Here is a 20,825-nt window from a genome sequence, read left to right on the forward strand (position 1 = left end):
TTAGAAATAAAAAAGTAATTTCTGTTCATTAGTATATTGTTTTTTAAAATACCAGAGATGAAGTACTGAAGAGAATGTTAGAAATCACATATAAATACCCAATGAAAGACTTTTAGTAGTGTTCAGGAGAATAAATTGACAGAGAAATCTGGACAGAATTAGCAGCCATTTTGGCTACTAACTGTAATTAAAATGTACTTTGGCATTATACTGATCTAGGATACCTGTCTACCATTGTGAAATTTTAATGTATATTTATGCTATAAAGATACATTACTGATGCCTTTATTTCTGCCTAGAGGTAAACAAAACATGCGTTAGCATGAAAGTTATCTTACCTGTGATACAGAACCAACAACGAAGGCCCACACTAAAACACAGCGATTACCCATTTGGATAAAGCATGATAACACCACAAACACAATTCATTTGCTTTTCATTCATGTTTTCACTCATTTTTTTATTTCTTATAATTTCTTTCTTTTTTTCTTAAAGATATTTATTCATATAAACTTAACATGGCCCTTGCGCTATGTGTCCCAATTGTCACAGGTCCCTCAGAAACAATACATTATAATCTTTGCAGTGCTAATTCACCAGGACACTGGTGCAGAGTATGCTTAGGTGATTACAGCTCCTAGAGTCTCAAAAAGGGCATCACCATGATACAAAACCAGGGCATGATGCCTGACACGAGAGCTAAACAGTGGTCATTTTATTCTGTTTCTCTACATCAAAGACATTTGTAGTTCTGTTGGGTCTGCTTTGCTGCCTTGCACAGACCACAGCTCTATACTACTAGTAAATTTCTTACAGCAAACAGATAAGAGTACATAAAAAACAGATTTTTGCCTTTCCACAGTGCAATGTTCTATTGCAGTATAACACACAGTAGCCAAATGAACCCTCCGTGGTTTTTACCCACCTAATGTTGTAAAAATATTACTATGACATTTCATCTGGTCGACCATCTTAAAGGTTAATTCTGTTTCCTACTTGAGATTTTCCTCTAGGTGAGCCATTCCGTGCACTTTCTATTTACTGATTCCAAACAACCCCCAAACTGTTTCATTGCTCACTCTCACTGTTAAGAGCATATTGACTGGCTGCCTGCTCTGCTGTTTAATTCATTTATGCTGAGAGTCAGGCATGAAGACAGAATTTTAAATGTGACATTTGCAGGCTGTTGGGTCATTTGAAGCTCTGACAACACCAGGGAGTTCCTGACATACAAACTGGTCCTGATTTCCAATCTTCCATCTTCTAAACACATCAGAGATTCTTCCCGGAGGTGCACATTTCAGCCAAAAGTTTTAAAATCCCTCGTGTTTACATCTCGCAGAAAAGACTTGTACACTTTAAAGTTTTAAAATAAAGCTTATGTTTCCTTTAAGGTAAAACCAGCACTGCCTGCAGCATGCAACTCAACTGCTTAAAAACACTGCTTGACAAAGGTATTTGGAAAGATCTACAATAATAATTAATACTAATAGGATTTTGTAAGCAACTTTGACATTTAGTGGACTTTTATTTGTTTCTGTCGATCTTTAAGCATTCAAAACCAGCTCAGTCTGAAACCACAGCTTTATCTAACATCGTCTATCTGGCTTACTGCTATCCTGACCAACACCACGTCCCACTTTTCAGGTTGGAAGTCTTCCTTATCTCAAGGCAGTGAATGGACTGTACCATTTTGTCTCCCATGATGAACTATCATTATCTTCCCCAACTTTCAGGTCAATTTTTCAGAGTATACCTGATTACCTGAAAGATTCCATACTGCTAAGGTACCATTAGGAAAACAGTGATCTGACCTATGCAGTCCTGACTTTGGAAAACTATAGTTACCTGTCCCTGAAGCAGGACTCACATCTACAAAGTTTAAAATAATTTTTTGGTGGGAGAAAATTCCAAATGACTGCAACAGAACAGGCCTTTTTGCTTTCTTTAAAGCATCACCAAGAAGGGAGATGCTAAGTCTCAATACTCATGTTTTACAGTATATCACAAGTTTTATGTTGCTATTTCTACAAAATAGGCAGAGCCCACTGTGACTAACAGCAAAGAATAAGAAGACATGTGAATGCACACTGGACAACTAATCTACCACCAGGACAGATTGAGACTCAGACCTTGAACTTTGAGAAAACAGCAAGAAGGGAGTAAAGAATCTTCTGCAGAGAAAAGATCTCTTCCTCCTCCTTGCCATAAACTGGGGAGGAAAAAAAAAAAAAACCACCAAACAAACAAACCCGACTCGCTATACTAAAAACTGTAGCCTTCTATTCAATCCTAGCTCAGATGTCCACATCATCCCTCATTTGTTTACCTAAATCAACAGAAGGGTATTATTTTAAATAAAGACACAGTAAGAAGGCACAACCTAAGCAAAATCTCAAACCCTGGGTTTTTTTATTGTGCAAAACAAAAATCAAACAAAAAACCCTGTGCAAAGCAGAAAGTAGGATGACACTGCTATAGTTAGAAATAGTGCTAATTCAGAACTGTATTAGGAGAGGAGATTGTTTTCCCTACTCAACTTGTCATTACAATTACTCTACAACAATGATTCTATACTTTGGCTGCTTTTTCAGGAAGGGGAATATGATTTAGGTCAGGATGCAAATTTGAAGAAATTAATGGATTTTTTTTTTCTTTTATATCAGTAGACACACAATTTTAACAGCAACCTCTGAAGTGTTAACTGTGTCATACTGCAAGCATCTTTTCATTGCCATATTCAGAATAAGACTTTTATAATTTAATAGTTGTCATCTGAACAAGAGTATGTTGTTTTTACATACTTCCAGCATGAGGACATTGATTCTGTGTGACCTAAAAAAGCGGTTTAAGTATTAACAGATGTTCATTCTCAAAGAAAATATGTAAAATAGAAAGACATACCTGGTGTATTATCTGAGCTACAGGAAGTTGTTCAGCATATTTTAGTGGTTCTGTTGCCAGTTCATCCTTTGGAAGCCTGGGAAGAAATGAAGTTAACGTTTATCAAAGTTAGTACAATGTTTACCAAGTTAAATTACTGAAATTTAAGAGTTTTGAGTACATTACTTTTAAAAGTGTGGTATCTGGGAGATTATTTTGCTTAAGATGAAGAAAAAGTGTATTTTAAGATCTTAATTGAAGATATTTCTTATGAAGTTGAGTGAAATAATAAATTTATAGTAAACAGAAATGTGTGGATTTTTTCCCTGACCAAAGCACATAAAACATAAATTTAGCAGCAGAAACCTAAGAAAACCTTTGCATTTAGTTTTAGATGAACAAAGTGCTGGTGAAAGCTGGATTGAAAGCCCCACAGAAAAAAAAAAAAGTCTCATGCATTTACAGACCACATTCAGCACTGTCAACAATACAAGCTTCTTCACTCAATCCTGCCAACGTAATTCAAATATGACCATCTCAAAAGGCAAGAGGGATTATTCAGCTTTTCCCTTTTTTGCTGCAAGTGCACTTCAGTGTTCAGCTGTGGTAGAAGTTCAACACCAGAAACATTTGTGCATTTGCCAGCACAGTAGTGTGTACTACTGGTTTCAAAAAAGCCAAAGAACTAGCATGAACAAAAAGAGTGAAATACTTCACAAAGAAAATGCATCATACCCCTTTACACTTCAAATAAACTGTAGTTGCAACTGAAAATTCAGAATCCATAAGTAGTCTCTTAAAAGAATATTTAAATGATAGTAAATTAATATGAAAGCATGTTTTAAACCCTTCAACCATACTGCTTTCACCTACTGGAACTGCACAGCACATGCTACATTTTCAAAGTATCATTCAAGGTTTTCATCAGCCATTCCTCAATCTTTCTGAAGAGTTCTGAATACAGGAATTTGAATAATGTTACAAGAAATGATGGGGGGGAGGGGGGGAAGATCCCTATGAAAACAAGGCCTTTCTCTGAAGCTAAAGCAGAATTACTTTCAGACAAAAACTGTGGCCAAGACATTATTTTCCAGGTTCAAATTACTACCTTATACCCATTCTAGTCAAAAACGATACACACTTGCTGTGTTAATTGACCTGCAGACCAGCTGTCAAGTAAAGAGCCAGAAACTACAGGCTTAGTCCCTGGACTGGGAATCAACAGGCTGTGGTAAAAGAGAGGACAATAAATGCACATCTCTTCCCTTTTCCATTTCTGAATTTCTGTTGTAGTTTGACATGCTACTAAGCTCCAAATAAAAGCCTGAATACCCAGAAATCTGTAATGAACAGAATATGAGGAACTATGAAAGTCTTGCTCTATATGAAATTTAAAAGCAGAGAATGAAAGAAACATGGCAATATTCCAAAGATCAGCCTATCTAAAACCATTTAATGTGCTTAAGAAAAATTAAGTAAGCAAGCTCTGAACTACTACTGAAGCTGGTCTACTGAAACAGCTCATTTACTTACACTTTTTTAGAGTTTTTTGGACTATTATGGCAATGATGAATTTGTACTGGCAACATGAAATATACTGCTGTTATAGTCCAACACAACTATCAGAGCTCAGAGTGGGCTCAGCAACTCCACTGCAGCATGCAGAAGGAACCTTACCACTCATTTCCTTTTTATTTTCTATCATTTGTGGGGTCCTGACTGGCACACATAGCACTATTTAGCTACCCGCAGTCAGTGTGAATTTGAGATTACTTCTGTTCTACTGGGAGCCTGTTAGCTGACATAACACCTTGATTTATGGATACCAGCTACATAAATCCATTTCTTAGCCATAGTTCTAGATATGAAACCACTGTACACAGAACAAAATATTCATCAATATCTTGAATACTTATCTCTACAGTCTTTACAGGGACACTGCAAATCTGGGAAAAAAACCCAACTAAAAACCCAGTAACTCAAATCCCCAACTAACTACTTCAAGCTGCAAGTAACTATAAACTGAATATTAGCAGGAAAAAAAAACCAAAAACCAAAAAGGCTTATCTGTTGTATTGAGGACTTTGTACATTTGGCAATGTTTTCTCTCTAGACAGAGTCAGCATTCCCTTGCATAGTCAAACAATCCTTGATGACTGCAGAAAAAAAGATCTCTCTTCAAATGTCAAAGGATTAAAAAAATAGAGAAAGATTATCAAGATAATTTTAAGCCTTAGGAAGCTTTATGAAAAAAACAGGGAGGGGAGAATAGTATACACATGTATTTTAAAGTAATTAGATTTAAATTGAAGTTAGTCTGATAGGCTTTCAACATCAAGAAAGACTATTTTTTAGTTTTTTTCTAATTTACTTTCTGAAAAAAAAATCAAGTCAATTGAACTATACTACACGTTATATGTATATAAAATATAACATACAGATAGGTACATGTTAAAATATATATACATACATGTGTCTACATATATATAGCCACACTATAATAATATGTATACACACATGCACACAGGTATTTTGGAAGACAAGTTCAGAACCATTCTCTCAAAATTTTCGCTTAAATGCCATAAACTTCTTGTATACGTACTCAGTGATGTACTAGCTATCAAGTCTACAAAAGAGAGTTTTGATTCTTCTCTCTTGCAGATAAGCCTCTGCAACTGGAGAAGCATGTATCTCAATCTTTTATATGAAACTGCATAAATTAAAGCATGGAAGCTCAAGACTCTTGACAGAAAAGCTGTATGAAATATTGCCCAACTATATCCTCTACCGGGAGCAAATCATTAACTTGAGCTAGCAGGTATGATAAAGCAGCGTATCCCTAAAAACTTTTGGGCATTTGAGGTTACTAAATAAAGTGCAAGAATAACTCACAGAAAATTATCTTTGCAAATTTGACAATAAGAATGTAGTCTTCATTATTATGATACTGCAGTACTATCATCTAAAGCCATTGCATGGTATTTTGTCAAGGGAAAGAACATAGCACCTCCTCCTAGTATCATACGGTCAGATCCATCTAACAAAAATTAACTGCGAGAAGATACACAGATTATTGAGCCAACCTAAAGCATCAACAAGTTCTTACTGACCATAACTGATGGGGTTTTTTGGCCTAAATTCATGAGCATATGTATGGCTTCACAAACGTTTTCTTGAATGCTTTGTTCCCAGCTCTTTTCTCTTTTTTGATCAACTATCAGAATATTTCAACACATTTTTCTAGGGTTATTCTCATCTGCTTCTACTCATGATTCTGACCAAGAGTCAGATCTGAACTGTTATTATAATCACTGTTCATATCTATTTACACATTGGAAAATTAAAAACATCTAATACTAGTGACATTCTTTTTAGCTAAAAAGGGGAATTGCCCCTAGAAGTTATGTTGCATTTTAAGCAAATAAACATAAAAATTTTGTGAGAAAACCACATTTTTTGCTGCTTTATCTTGCTAATTTTCTTATCAAGTGATACCACCTGTGACGGAAATTGAACTTCGTGACAGAAGTACCTTCCAGGCCCCAATTTTCAAGTTCTTATATACAGTCAGTTTGGAAAATGCTTTGAAGTGCTTCAAAATGTCCAGCATGCTAACTTCTACCAGTGTAACTATGTCAGTTAGCCATACACTACTTTCAGCACTCATTTTAACAGATATAAGCAATATAAACTCCTTTGAAGAGAATTATATTACTATGAAGGCTCCACAGATCTCGTTTTCATTTCTCAGAGCAAGCACCAGATTACTGGTCTAAACATTAGTATAACAGTTATAAGGCAACTTCCTCTAAATTTCTTTTTGCTTCTTTTATCTTACCAACAAAACCTGTTGCGCAGTCATTCCTTCTACCAAAGGTGAAAACTGGATGATGCAACAAAAAATTGCTACCCTATAAGCAGCACGGAGGATGAAACACGGCATAAAAAAAGTCTTCCATGAAACAGCATCCATCCTGAAAAGCTCCAAGAACAGGAGTAAAGTCAAGACTTGTCTGTCCTGAGAAAAGGCCAGAAATGGCTACTGGACCCTAAAATCCCCGAGTGGGAACAGAGACTATATTTTAAATAGTCTTTAAAAAAAAAACACAGAGACAGCTCACTACCAGTAAGATCAGGCAACGTGGTGTAGCTCACACCTACATGGCTGAATTCTCTCCCCCAAAGCAGGGGTTGTATCCAAACCTGGCCACTCTAGGCACGTATTATGCCCTGAACCACATGCAAACATTGTCCAGGAAAGAACTAGCTGGCATGAGCCAAAATAGTATCAGGGACCATGCTAACAATTAAACATCACATATGATTGCAGACAGTACATCAGTCTGCCTAACTTAGAAGCACAGAAGGAGCCTCATATTCTGTCTTTAAGAAAATTACATTGGTTAGCTTGGTCAGTTTTGCAAGCGGATCCAAGAAAAGCCAGAATCAGGGCAGTTAGTACCAAGGAGAAAGAAACTTGCTGCAAAACTGCTACTTCATTTTACACTATTCCTAAGATTAGTGGCCCACCAGCATAGGGTGTCCTAGACTGGCAGAATTAGCTGTAAAAGGCAATCCTCTTCTAAAAAGCCTAAGGGATAGGAAGGCCATGACTAGAGAGGAGAAAAAGGTCAACACAGCAGAGGATGTTGTACTTCCTCCTCTTTTGCAGGTTGGAGGAAGAGAACAGGTCAGGAGAAAGATCATCTCAATTGCAACCAACCTGACCTTGCTTCTCCCTTTCACAGAGGGATGCAAGTCAATTGGTTACTACTCTCCTTCCAGAGATAACTTCCAGATGCCTGCGGTGGCATTCACTTTTGCTCAAAACCAGCTACGTCAGGAGAAAAAAAAAAAAAAAAGAAAAAAAAAAAGAAAAAAAAAGTCTCAGTTGATGGGATTTTTGCTCAAATCATGTGGTAATTTGAGGCTGTAATTTCACAAAATTAGCTGGCCTTACTGTTTAGCTCATTTATATCTGACACTTACACCTTTACAAAATTAAGGGCTAATTTGTTGTAATACAAATGTCTTTATATGTTTAATTTCTTTCAAAACAATTCTATTACAAAAACAAAAGTCATTTTTCATGAATTAATTTTCCAGTAAGAAATTGTCCTTTCTGTCTCAATTGAGCATGACAGCTGAGTGCTGCCAACAGTGCCAAAGCAAGCTAACACAGTGGCATATCAGCATATATGGCATCACGCCTGACAGCTGGTAATGCAAAACATAAGGAGATCTTGATTTTCAGGGAGAAGACTAGAAAGAAACATAAAATCAGAAGAGAAGTGGGAAGCAGTAAGAGATAGCAGAAGAGAAGGATCTTGAAAAATTCAATTTAAAAGTTATTTTTATGCTGCCACTGTGACTGCTCTTAGATGAAGGAAAGTAAGCATGAAACAGAAACTGTGGAAAGTGAATCTAAATCCAGTAAAATGTGTCAAGATATTTAGTGAAAAATCTTATTTGTTATTTATATTTGCATGCTTGCTCTTATGGGAAAAAATCCTGAGAGAGTCAACGTGTGCTAAATAAAAATAAATCCTTAGCATCAAGAGGTGGCACATTTTGCCACAAGTGCTAATCCAGCCTATGGTCTGCTACACAGAATAGCTGCAGTGGCTTTAGGGCAGAGATATATTTTATGTCATGCAAGTATTACAAAAATACAGGGAAAAAAGAGCAACATCGGATCACTAACTAGTTTGCTCATAGCAGAAATGGGCTGTTAAGACACTTCAGGAAAGCGGTAAGTCTAGATAACAGGACAAGCCATAAAACCTGGCTCTCTGGGCAAATATAAAAATTCCCTAATTATATGAGGCAATAGGACTAAGGCCAGTATTTCTTCCTTCCTATACAGTCTCTAGATTTGATGGTTTGGACAGCTCACACATTCTTTCATGCTTATGATCCACGCATGGGTCATACTGCACCTCTTTGAAACTATTGTTCCTTGATGGTAAGTCCTAATATATAACCACCTCTCTTGGAAACTACACAAAATCAAAGTCAGAGTGTGAAGAGTGTAAAGAGGATATCAGAGACAAAAATGCATCACGGAAAAAGGGGGTTGAGGATTACCACCCTTTTTTGCTGTAGATGCATACAACTCGCACTGCTCCTAAAGTGCAGCCTGGTTTGTCTGACACGCAACTTCTGAATAGTATGACTGAAAATACTAGAACGAATTGTCCCACTTCTAGAAGTGGCTTGAAAGCAGAAATACTGCAGCTGATCAGTCAGTCAGTATGTGACCAAAGGATGCAAATAACAGCAGTGGCCTAAATCAGGCACCCCAGACTGAAAGGTTGAAATTATTCATCTAAACCTGTGTATAGTACTGATAGCTTTATTGACTGTAAATACATGAACATGCTTGCATCTAGCAATAAAAAGAAAACAAAATACCAGAGCTTTATGCACCACATCAGAGAAAGTTATTAGGTTTCCTATTAAAGAGAGGCTGAAATGGGCTATGTCGGGTTTGAGTGAATAGTTTTTAAAATTGGCCATTGAGAAATTTATCTACCATATCCATACTACAGAAGATTAAGAATTAGACCTTGGATTAACGCCAGGTACTTGATCTATCTGCTAAATCCTAACTTCACACATACTTAAGAATAGGGTATGTTTAAACACCAGAAGCACTAATGTACATGGAAAATGCCAGTGCTTAAAAAGATGAGATCATGGTTAACTCTGCTCTTCCCCCAAAAGTGTGCTAATCAATCCTTTTCCTACCTTTTTCAGGGAATGCAAGATTTGCCTATGAAGTATGTTTACCACATGGATAGTCACAAAGAAGAGAAGCAAACACTTGAGAGCATTACCATTCCAGGGCACTTCCTCATGTCTCCTTCATGGCATTAGTTTCTTCAGTTAATTCAGTTAAAGGGTCAAAACAAGTGTTTCAGCTACTTAAGAAAGCATTTAGTGTATGCTTTGTTGCTGCAACCTTTGCTCAGATAAGTACGGATGTCCCCCTCTAAAAACATTATATACCTAATAATGCAAACAACTTAATTCACCACCACAGTACTGAGCTTTGGTAAACTGGACAGCTGTGGCAGCTTACCTTGGGAGACCTTGCAGGACTGTCTACCAGAATGCTAATGTGCATCTTTTGCAGTTTATTGCTGTGGCGTCTGAAAGTCACGTCTTTGAATGAGTAAGTGATTAGTGCATATTCAAAGCTGAGGAGAGAAGGGAGCTGGGTCTACAGTGGAAATATGCAGGTGTTTCATAAGTACAGCCAAGCACACCAAGATTCTTCAGTCCATGAATGCTGTGACTTCCACTTCCTGATGCCTGCAGAACTTAATGCAGCAGGTGGCATACTATCAAAGATGGCTTAAAAAGAAGACTGCACAAAAATGAACAATACAATATGGAGATAAAGAAAAAAAAATAAATGGAAGGCAAAAATGATCCTTGATACAATCAAAAACTAAAGCAATGTTAGACACAATCAGATTCATAATTATCTGAAGAAGGAAGCTACTGACTTGCATTGAAAAGAAAAAATGTTTTACTTCAGTGTGCTGGCCTTTACAGAGAGATATTCCTGTAGAGTAAAGCAGCAAAGCATCTTATGGTTTAGAAATGCAAAACACTTTCTATAATCTGTTCATTTGTTTTCAATAAATGAGAAAGATATTGACCCAAACTAGTTGTACAGACTTATTCCTGGAGTTTAAAAAAAACCTTAAGTCTGTGAATGTACATTGATTTCTGTTGAACCTGATCATAAAGAGGTCTGTTGGTGTTCCCAGAGTCTGCCAGACACATTGAGTTATCATCTGTTGCTTCACAAGCTGGATAAAACTAGACTGTAACAAATGTTTCCTCTGCCTTTCTGTGATCCACACATAATTTCTTATGTAAAGAATTTCAGGTGACTAACCTCTGTCAAGCCACATATTCTTAACCACACCAAGATCCTCAAAAGAGGTAATAAAAGTCTATAGCATGTTTTAACAAAGGTTGACCAATATTGTCTTTCTGCTCTTTTCTAGCCAATGACTTTTGTCAAAATATGTTTAGTTGCTGAAGGGACTCTCTGTTCCTCCTGCTCCTATTTTTATGCCTAGGCAAGACACAGGGAAGGAATTAAAAAGAGTATTAGCTTAAGTAAGCAGAACTGGCTTTGCTGCTACTGGAAAACACATGACCTGTAGGGCTTCATTTTGTTATCTCAAATATTCCACATTTTAGGTAAATTAGAAAATCTCTTCTGAATTAATTTAAACTTCAACATGATGATGATGCTGAAGCACAGAATGCTAATCAAAAATTGGAGATAAAAAGACTAGCTAAGTCTCTCCCATCAGTGAAAATCACCATATGAGTCCACAGCTAAAAGTAGGTACCCATTGCTTAATGTTAATTCATTCTCACAGCAGATAAGGTTGGGTTGGGGGGGGGGGGACGGACACACGACAAAAGTGTCAAATTTCCCAAACTGGGGGCATGTTTATACAGACAAGTCCAGCAATATCAGAGGAGCTTCTACTGATGGTCCAAACCAGTCAGAAAAGAACATCGCCCACCTAGCTGAGCAAACGTTCAATCTAGTTTGAAGGGTGTATGTGCTGTATCTAGTAACCAAGGCTGCAAATTTCCCCCTTGGACCTGGTACTTCCTAATTGCATGGGAAAATGTTTAAAAGAGTCGTTAAAAAAAACCCCACAGGTTATTATTGCTCTATGACTAGTAGTTTGGAAACTCGTGACTGAATTTCACAGAAATCTCAAAGAAAAAAAGACCAAACCCTCCCCTGCCACTACATCACACAGTCAGTTTAAATACTACTACCAGTGCATGTTAGAATTATATTTTCATCTGGATAAAGCAAGCCTTTTCATTTTTAATAACTGAAAGTTTATCAGCAGTGCCTAATCTTTACGTAGACCAATTCACCACCTGCCAGTGCACAGAAAGTTAGAAAAATCACCAGGAAGAAATTTTTAAAACAAAGAATTAACATGGGAATGTGCCAGGATAGCAATTCCATTATTTAGTGGCCACAATTAGTCTTTATAGCAAAGTTTAGTTTTTGTTTAATACCACTGTTCCTTCCTGCATATATTGAAGTTAAACAATGCATCTGCATTTGTTTATATTGTTACACTTTTCAAAAAGCACCTTCTAAAAACCCTGTAATATACACACCTTAAGTCCCAGTATCTCTACATGTACGGTACATATTTCTATTTTTATAGTTCATAAGTTACGTAATGTACCATCCAGCTATAATTTCTCGTGAGACTGCTTAGTTCACTACAAGAATCTGTCAAAGTAGTAGTGGCAACGCCTGTTCTCTGCCCAACACCACCCTCAGATCTTCTACCTTACCTCCTCCATTTCAAGCTTCCTACTTTACTTTTTTGCCCCTTTACTCCAATTAATAACGTAGATAACTACACAAAATTATAGAAATGTTGCTTCTAAAGGACTTCTGGTGATCATGCGGTTCAACTTCCCAACACCAGATCAGGTCACTCATGGCTTTGTCCAGCTGAGTCTTCACAACCTCCACAACCTCTCTGTGTAACATGGTCTAGTACTACTTTACCCTCTTTGCAAAAACATTTCACGTAATGTACAACCTGAACCTCCCAAGCCACAACCTAAAGCCAAAGCCCCTTGTTACCAGAAGAAGAGTTTTACCTTAACCATCTCTGTAACTGCATTTCAAACTGTTGCAGTCTGCTACTACATTTCCCATCTTTTCAAGGCTAAGCAAGCCCAGATCTCTCAACCACCTCTCACGGGGTGCATGCTCTAGACCCTGATCATATTGGCAACCCCTCTCCACTGTCTCAGCATCTTTCTTGAAGAAAAGGCCAAAAGCCTGACAGTATTTCAGGTGGGGCTTCACCAGCATCAAAGAGAAATAATAACAATATTGCTCAATCTGCTGATCGTATTCCTCCTCAAGGAGCTCAGTAGTTAGCTTGCCTTATTGATGATGATGGCACTCTATTGATTGTTATTCAACCTGGTGTTCACCACAGCCTCCAGATCCTTTACAGCAGGGCTGCTAATCAGCCTGTCAGCTTCCAGCCCTTACTGATATGAAATAACAAGAAAAGACACCAATTGAACTTCTTTCTACAGATGTATAAAAGAGCATATATTGGTACCAATAAAAGGCCCAGGTTTTCTTGAAAGAAACATGCTATACACTGGGCACTCAGAAAATTAATCATAAAAATTACAGTTCTGGGCTTTTGAGAAGTGGTTTACTGTGCAATCAAGTCTCCCCTGAACACTAGACATTGCATTTGATCTTTCTGGATACAACATGATCAGTAACACATTTCCATAAAGCAGACAACCAAGATACACAAAGAACTGCAAAACACTATACCACAAAACTTAACCAACTGCTTTCTCTTCTTTCACGAGTACTGTTCCTCTGCATAGCCAACTCTAAGAGTTCCAAGAGTGGCCATGGCAGACAGAACTGATTAGCATTCCAATCAGCTAACAGTAAGTGCTTTAGATCTCCTGTCAACTCATGTACCTAGGTAACATTATACTGCTAGGCCCATTAAGAGGGCTTTTCTTCACAGAAAGCTGCACAGAATGTATGCAGCTCTTAAGCTTTTTATCAGCCTTACCTTCTGGACCGTGATTTTCTGTTATTTATAGATGACATGCACTTTTCTGTCTAGATTCTGTTTTTGTTTGTTCTTGCTAATGGCAGATGAAACCTCAAGTTCAAATACAAACACTTAACTAGATTATATTCTCTGAGGCCAAGGTACTGGATGTTACTGAGTCTGCTGATGTTGAACAATGAATCTATTAATGTTTGACCCTGTAAAGCAGTCATCCTTTTTCTTCATATTGGTATTTTATGGTCTGCCTTTCTGTCCTCACTTACTGCATAGTATTAGGACCAGAAAGGACTCGTCTCCTGTCTACCACAGACCACTAAGTATTAACCAGAGCACCCTATATGAAATTCAGTGACTTTACAAACTTTACAGACTTTAAGCCCAAACAATTTTAGTGGTCTGCTCCCAGGAACAAAAGCAGCAGCAGCAAGTCCTACTTTTCCTGGGTCAAGTACATGGCACACCACTTGCCAACCTCCCAACTAGCATACAAACTTGGGAATTCCCCTGCGTATCCAGGCAAGCCACTAGGTCCGACGTCTGTGGGACAAAGAGAGGGACACTATGTCTTCCACTCAATTGAATGCTGTAATAGTTCCAGCATCTGCCAGCTATACCTGCACAGGACATATGCCTGGATTTGCAAGTTATTCCTGGTTGCAGAAGCCAAACAGTAGCCTGGACAAGCCAGATTTCTAATGTTCCAAGGTGACTTCTAATCCAAATACTTGACACAAAATCCGGCATCTCAGACACCTGCCAAGTCCAGATTTCCGATTACCTCACCCTCTTCTTGCTGGGAAGGGACAGATGCAGTAGCTCGGAGCATGCCACAAGCTATCAGCTCCCTTTCTGTCTGCAGTCTCCAAGGGACAAGGCTAAAGCAGGAACTGAGCACCTCTGAGGGCTGCAGGCATGTCCCTCCCAATCTTTCGTTCTCACTTACCTTAAATTCTCTGTAGTGTTTTATCTGTCTTACTGCAAGAGTAAAGAGATAAAACCATTTAATACAAAAAAGCTTTTTTACAGAATTTCCAGTTTATATCCATCCTGATGTTGATAGGAATTCTGCAACATCTTAATCATCGACATTGTAAATGCTAAGCAATGTTTAAGCAATCATCAAAGATCTTCTTTATAATGTAATAAAGTAAAAGCTACTTCTATGAAATGTTAAGTTCCTAAAAAATTAAGTAGTACATTTTTCAAGAACAATTACATGGGATGGACCTTGGCCACAGTAAAAATAATTTATGAGTTAGCAGAATTATTATGCTAGCAAAAATGTCTAACAAAGACTAGTATTAAATAGTTATTTTTGAAAATGGGACTTAAACTTTTAAAATTAAACCTTCATTATTCAGTCAAACCATGCTCAAACTTAAGTTGAACACGACTTTCTAATACCGTCTTACGGATAGAGTATATACATTAAATGGGTTGATCTGGATTTACTTTCCAAAACAAAAAAACATTAAAAAAAGAATCCACTTCACTCTTTTGTCAGAGGATTGATCATGTTGTTTGGTGTTTTTTTTAAACAAATGTAAGGGTTTACATAAAAATTATTTGCAATTTTAACTAAGATTGAAGCTCTGGTATTATTAACCTAATCTGTCTTTATCTCATTCTAGCAGTAGATTCTTCCATTATTTAAGTCATTTTCTGCATATGTTTACAATCTACAGAACATTGAATCAGTAAATCTGAATGTTAAGTACACATTATCAGTAGATACTATCAGCAAGAGACTGTGTAAAGCAGAAAACATCACAATGCCAATCTGTCACTCAGCTTTTAGAACTTCAGGCTCTCAATACACCTTACATAGAAGAAAAAAAATCTCCAATGCTGCTAAGGTCCTTCACAATCCTATATATAAATATATACATGTCTGTGTGTGTACACATATACATAAAAGGCAACTATGAAAACAAGGCAAGAATTAAAAGTTTCTTGGTTCATTTAGTACAGATAATGAGGCCAGATTTCTCTTTTGCTGCCTGTATATGGAATACTAACAGTTACAGAATCATAGAATCAGAGAATCATTTAGGTTAGAAAAGACCTTCAAGATCATCGAGTCCAACCATCATCCATGCCCACTAAACCATGTTCTGGAATACCTTGTCTACATGCTTTTTGAATACCTCCAGGGATGATGACTCAACCACTTCCCTGGGAAGCCTATTCCAATGTCTGACAACCCTCTCAGTAAAGTTTTTCCTAATAACCTAAATCTCTCTTGCCGCAACTTGACGCCATTTCCTCTCGTCCTATCTCCAGACACCTGACAGAAGAGACCAGCACCCACCTCAATACAACCTCCTTTCACGTAGCTGTAGAGAGCCATAAGGTCTCCCCTCAGCCTCCTTTTCTCTAAACTAACCAGCCCCAGCTCCCTCAGCCGCTCCTCAGAAGACTTGTGCTCCAGGCCCCTCACCAACTTGGTTGCCCTTCTCTGGACACGCTCCAGCACCTCAATGTCTTTCCTGCAGTGAGGGGCCCAAAACTGAACACAGTACTCGAGCTGCAGCCTCACCAGTGCCCAGTACAGGGGAACAACCACCTCCCTGCTCCTGCTGGCCACACCATTTCTGATACAGGCGAGGATGCCCTTGGCCTTCTTGCCCACCTGGGCACACTGCTGGCTCATATTCAGCCGGCTGTCGACCAGCGCACCCAGGTCCTTTTCTGCCGGGCAGCTTTCCAGCCACTCTTCCCCAAGCCTGTAGCACTGCATGGGGTTGCTGTGACCCAAGTGCAGGACCCGGCACTTGGCCTTGTTGAACCTCATACAATTGGCCTCAGCCCATCGATCCAGCCTGTCCAGATCCCTCTGTAGAGCCTCCCTACCCTCAAGCAGATGGACCCTGCCTCCCAACTTGGTGTCATCTGCAAACTTGCTGAGGGTGCACTCGATCCCCTCATCCAAATCACCGATAAAGATATTAAACAGAACAGGGCCCAGCACTGAGCCCTGAGGAACACCACTTGTGACCCACCACCAACTGGATTTCACCCCATTCACCACAACCCCTCTGGGCTCGTCCATCCAGACAGTTTTTCACCCAGCGAAGAGTACACTTGTCCAAGCCATGAGACACCAGCTTCTCAAGGAGTATGCCATGAGAGACAGTGCCAAAGGCCCTGCTGAAGTCGACATAGACAACTCCCACAGCCTTTCCCTCATCCACTAGGCAGGTCACCTGGTGATAGAAAGAGATCAGGTTGTTGGAGCAGGACCTGCCTTTCGTAAACCCATGCTGGCTGGGCCTCATCCCCTATTTGTCCTGCACATGCCATGTGAGTGCTCTCAAGATGAACTGCTCCATAATCTTCCCCAGTACCGAGGTCAAGCCGACAGGCCTGTAGTTCCACGGATCCTCACTCCGACCCTTCTTGTAAATGGGGGTCACATTGGCAAGCCTCCAGTCCTCTGGGACCTCCCCCATTGACCAGGATCGCTGATAGATGATGGAGAGTGGCTTGGCAAGCACCTTCCACCAGTTCCCTCAGTACTTGTGGATGGATCCCATCTGGTCCTGTAGATTTGTGAGTATCCAGATGGCATAGTAGGTCACTAACTATTTCCTCCTGGATTAAGGGGGGTATATTCTGCTCTTCATCCTCACCTTCCAGCTCAGGGGGCAGAGTACCCTGAGGATAACTGGTCTCCCTTTTAAAGACTGAGGCAAAGAAGGCATTATGTACCTCGGCCTTTTCCTCATCTCTGGTGGCTACATTCCCTTCTGTATCCATTAAAGGATAGATATTCTCCTTGGGTTTCTTTTTACTGTTAACCTATTTGTAAAAACATTTTTTGTTGTCCCTTACAATAGTGGGCAGATTGAGTTCTAGCTGAGCTTTTGCCTTTCTAATTTTCTCTCTGTATGATCTAAAAAGATCCCTGTACTCCTCCCAGGTTGCCCGCCCTTTCTTCCAGAGATGATAAACTCTCCCTTTTTTCTTCACTCGTAGCAAAACCTCCCTGTTCAGCCAGGCCAGTCATCTTCCTCGGCGGTTCAACTTGCAGCACACGGGAATAGCCTGGTCCTGAGCCACTAACATTTCCTTCTTAAAGAATGTCCATCTCTCCTGGACCCCTGTGCCCTTCAGGACTGTCTCCCAAGGGACTCTTTCAACCAGTACCTTGAAGAGGCCAAAGTTTGCCCTCCAGAAGTCCATAGTGGTGGTTTTGCTGACCACCTTCCTTGCCTCACCGAGAACTGAGAATTCTATCATTTCATGGTCGCTAAGCCCAAGACAGCCCCCAACCATCACACCTCCCACCAGTCCTTCCCTGTTTGTAAACAGCAGATATAGCAAGGCTCCTGCCCTGGTTGGCTCACCTACCAGCTGTGTCAGGAAATGATCTTCCACACACTCCAGGAACCTCCTAGATTGTTTACTCATTGCTGTGTTGTATTTCCAGCAGACATCTGGAAAGTTGGAAGTCCCCCACAAGGACAAGGGCACACAATTCTGAGACTACTGCCAGCCGCTTGTAGAATGATTCATCTGTCTCTACAACCTGGCTGGGTGGTCTACAACAGTCTCCCAGCACAATATCTGCCTTATTGGCTTTCCCTCTCATCCTCACCCATAAGCACTCCACCTTGTCATCAAAATCATGTAGCTCTGTACAGTCAAAACTTTCCTTAACATAGAGAGCCACGCCACCACCTCTTTCTACCTTGTCTATCCCTTCTGAAGAGCTTATAGCCATCCATTGCAGCACTCCAGAAACAATACAACAACTCCAATTGCACAGTAATATGCTCAAGAAAAAAATACAAAGTGAGGGAAGCACAAAGACATGCAACAGCCGGAAGATTTCTTTCTACAAAATTTTGCATACTACATATTATCAAATACATGAAGTCTAGTAAAAAGTTTACATTTGGTCCTGCACCTTTTAACTTAATATTTTAAATGTTTTGTGAAAAACAAACTTGGTTTCCAAATCATCCATTTTCTCTCATGTCTTCATGAATGTTCAACATATCTGTCTCCAAAATTGAATGTAAGCACCATGGTGGCAGGTGTGTATCTTTCCTGTATATGTTCATTTCTCAGTTGCAGTGGATCCTCATTCATGAGTGGGACTCCCACACACTATTACAATATAAGCAACCAAAATTATAGGCAGTGATTTTTTTCAGCAGGAATACCAAAGTATTTTAATATACATACTACTAAGCCCTTCTGCTTGCATCATCATACAATTCTAGTTTGGTTTTGGAGTCAATGATAACCAAAAGTGTATGATGGCAATCAAGTATGCTGGTCCTCTACCCAAGGAAACTAAGAAAAGAAGTATTTTCTTTTTGCATTTTAAGTCTAATACCTCCACAACAATTTTTCTATGTCTACCCTGTGGAGGCTATACATTCTAACAAAAACTTGTAAAACTCAGAGTATGTGCTGACTGTTTGTGGCTAGTATACGTATTCTTTATGGCTGCTGGTCAACTGAGATTTCATGGGCACAGCCTTTTTTATACTTTAATGTTTCCCTGCCTTATTTCCTAACACCCCACCCCCAACAACAAAAAAGCCAAACCAAAAACCTGCTTCTACTGCATTTATCAAGACCAGGATGAATGCAGCAAACACACCCATCCCCACCGATGAATGTATAAGTCACTTTGAAATGAAAAATTTCCATTTCAGTAAATATACTGTTCGGTGAAGTACTGAACTCTCACTAGAGAGCTGCTTAGTGGCTGCAGTTACTGTCTTATTACAAAGTCCTGACTGAAACGTGATAATATAGTATTTACTGATGCACTGTATTCATTGGGAGAGAAAGGCCTGAAAGACAGATATAATGGGGAAAACAGCAATAAGAAAAACACCTGCTATCTCAAGCTGACTGCTAAGCAGCTGACAACATTTTCACTGCAGCAATTGCCCTTTAGCACAGGCGGGGTTTCCTCAGTATCAAGGTAGAACCACAGTGCCATTGCCTTCTCAGAAGAGTTGGTAGCCTGGAGTCCACTGGGAAGCCATACAAACTCTGGTAAAATATGATTTATGAAAAGAAAATGACATTGCTGATGGCTCCCCGCAAGTGGAAAACCCCAGGAATTTCTACTTATCTCAAGAATATGGGGGGTTTCATTATTCAAATACTTTCGCTACTGATTTTGTGGCTGTAAAAAGATGTTGACCAACTATTGGCCAGTGCATCTTTAGTAAAACCACCATTATGTAAGAGTTCTTTTCAATGGGAAAGGAGGAAGAGAAGGAAAAGAAAAAAGCAGTTACAAAATGAGCTATTGAGAGATGATACAGTCTGAAGTCGAGACAACGGTATAGCCACTGCAATACAAACTAATAATGTTATATTATAATCACCTCCAGGAGCACATAGAAGGAGCTTTTCCAGGTTTGGGGGTTTGTTTTGTGGTTTTTCTGGCTTGGATTTTTTTTAAACAAAACATAATAGAAGCACTGATCTATCAGACATACTACATTACCCTTTACAGACCAACTGCATACATTGTATTTCAAAAATTATTTTCTACTGGAACCTTACCACTCTACTTCTATCAGTACAGTAAATTGGCAGTACGCTGTGGTAACTTACTGTTTGAAATCTGTTTTTCTCGTAAACAAATAGTTTTAATTGTATGTACACAATACTGCTGTAAAAGTAAGCAAATCCAAAGTGAAACTGGCAGAGGATAAACAGCAATGAAAGAGAACCTGAGAGGGAATTCTCCAAGCAGATAAGTCTGAAAATGCCTCAGTAAGCCCCTAGGAAGCATATTATTTCACAGCAGCCACTTCTGATAGCAGAGCGAAACACAGTGGAAGTCCTCTGCTACTTCCTCTGTGAGCCACCACCCCAGCTATGAATACAGCATCATGACACCAGCCTACACTACAAGAGAGTCAGATATGCAAATTAAGCCAGAACCAGTATGCACTTTTTTCTTGTATGTGGAAAGAGCAGTCTAGGAACTATTGCAAATAATCACAAATGAAAAACCAAAGACTGTATTTTAATTTAGTGAAAGACACCGTTTCCCCAAATTTATTCATCTGGAGAGAAATATTTTTCAAGGTGATTTATTTGCTTGCACCACCTAGTGGGGTTTAGTTTAATCTACCAAAATAGTCAGAGTTCAGTCATGTTCCTACCTCATGACATTAGTGACAGATCGCATTTTCTCACAACTTGCTTAATATTTCAAGCCTGCACGAACCACAAACTGCGCTACACTTCTAAGTCTCCACACACCTATAAAAACATAGCACAAAAACAATGCTAGAAAACAACACCTATTTTGCTTGTATT

General features: G+C 39.0%; 1 protein-coding gene across 1 annotated transcript in view; it reads right to left on the minus strand.

Moving 5' to 3' along the window:
- Positions 1-20,825, minus strand: part of PIGK (phosphatidylinositol glycan anchor biosynthesis class K) — a 74,957-nt gene that overhangs the window by 19,369 nt on the left and 34,763 nt on the right. The window contains exon 10 of the mRNA XM_049808587.1: positions 2,905-2,980. Within this exon, the coding sequence (XP_049664544.1) occupies positions 2,905-2,980 (76 nt within the window). The remainder of the gene's footprint in view (positions 1-2,904; positions 2,981-20,825) is intronic.

Source organism: Accipiter gentilis, chromosome 8 (genome assembly GCF_929443795.1).
Source record: "Accipiter gentilis chromosome 8, bAccGen1.1, whole genome shotgun sequence".
Classification (NCBI taxonomy): domain Eukaryota; kingdom Metazoa; phylum Chordata; class Aves; order Accipitriformes; family Accipitridae; genus Astur; species Astur gentilis.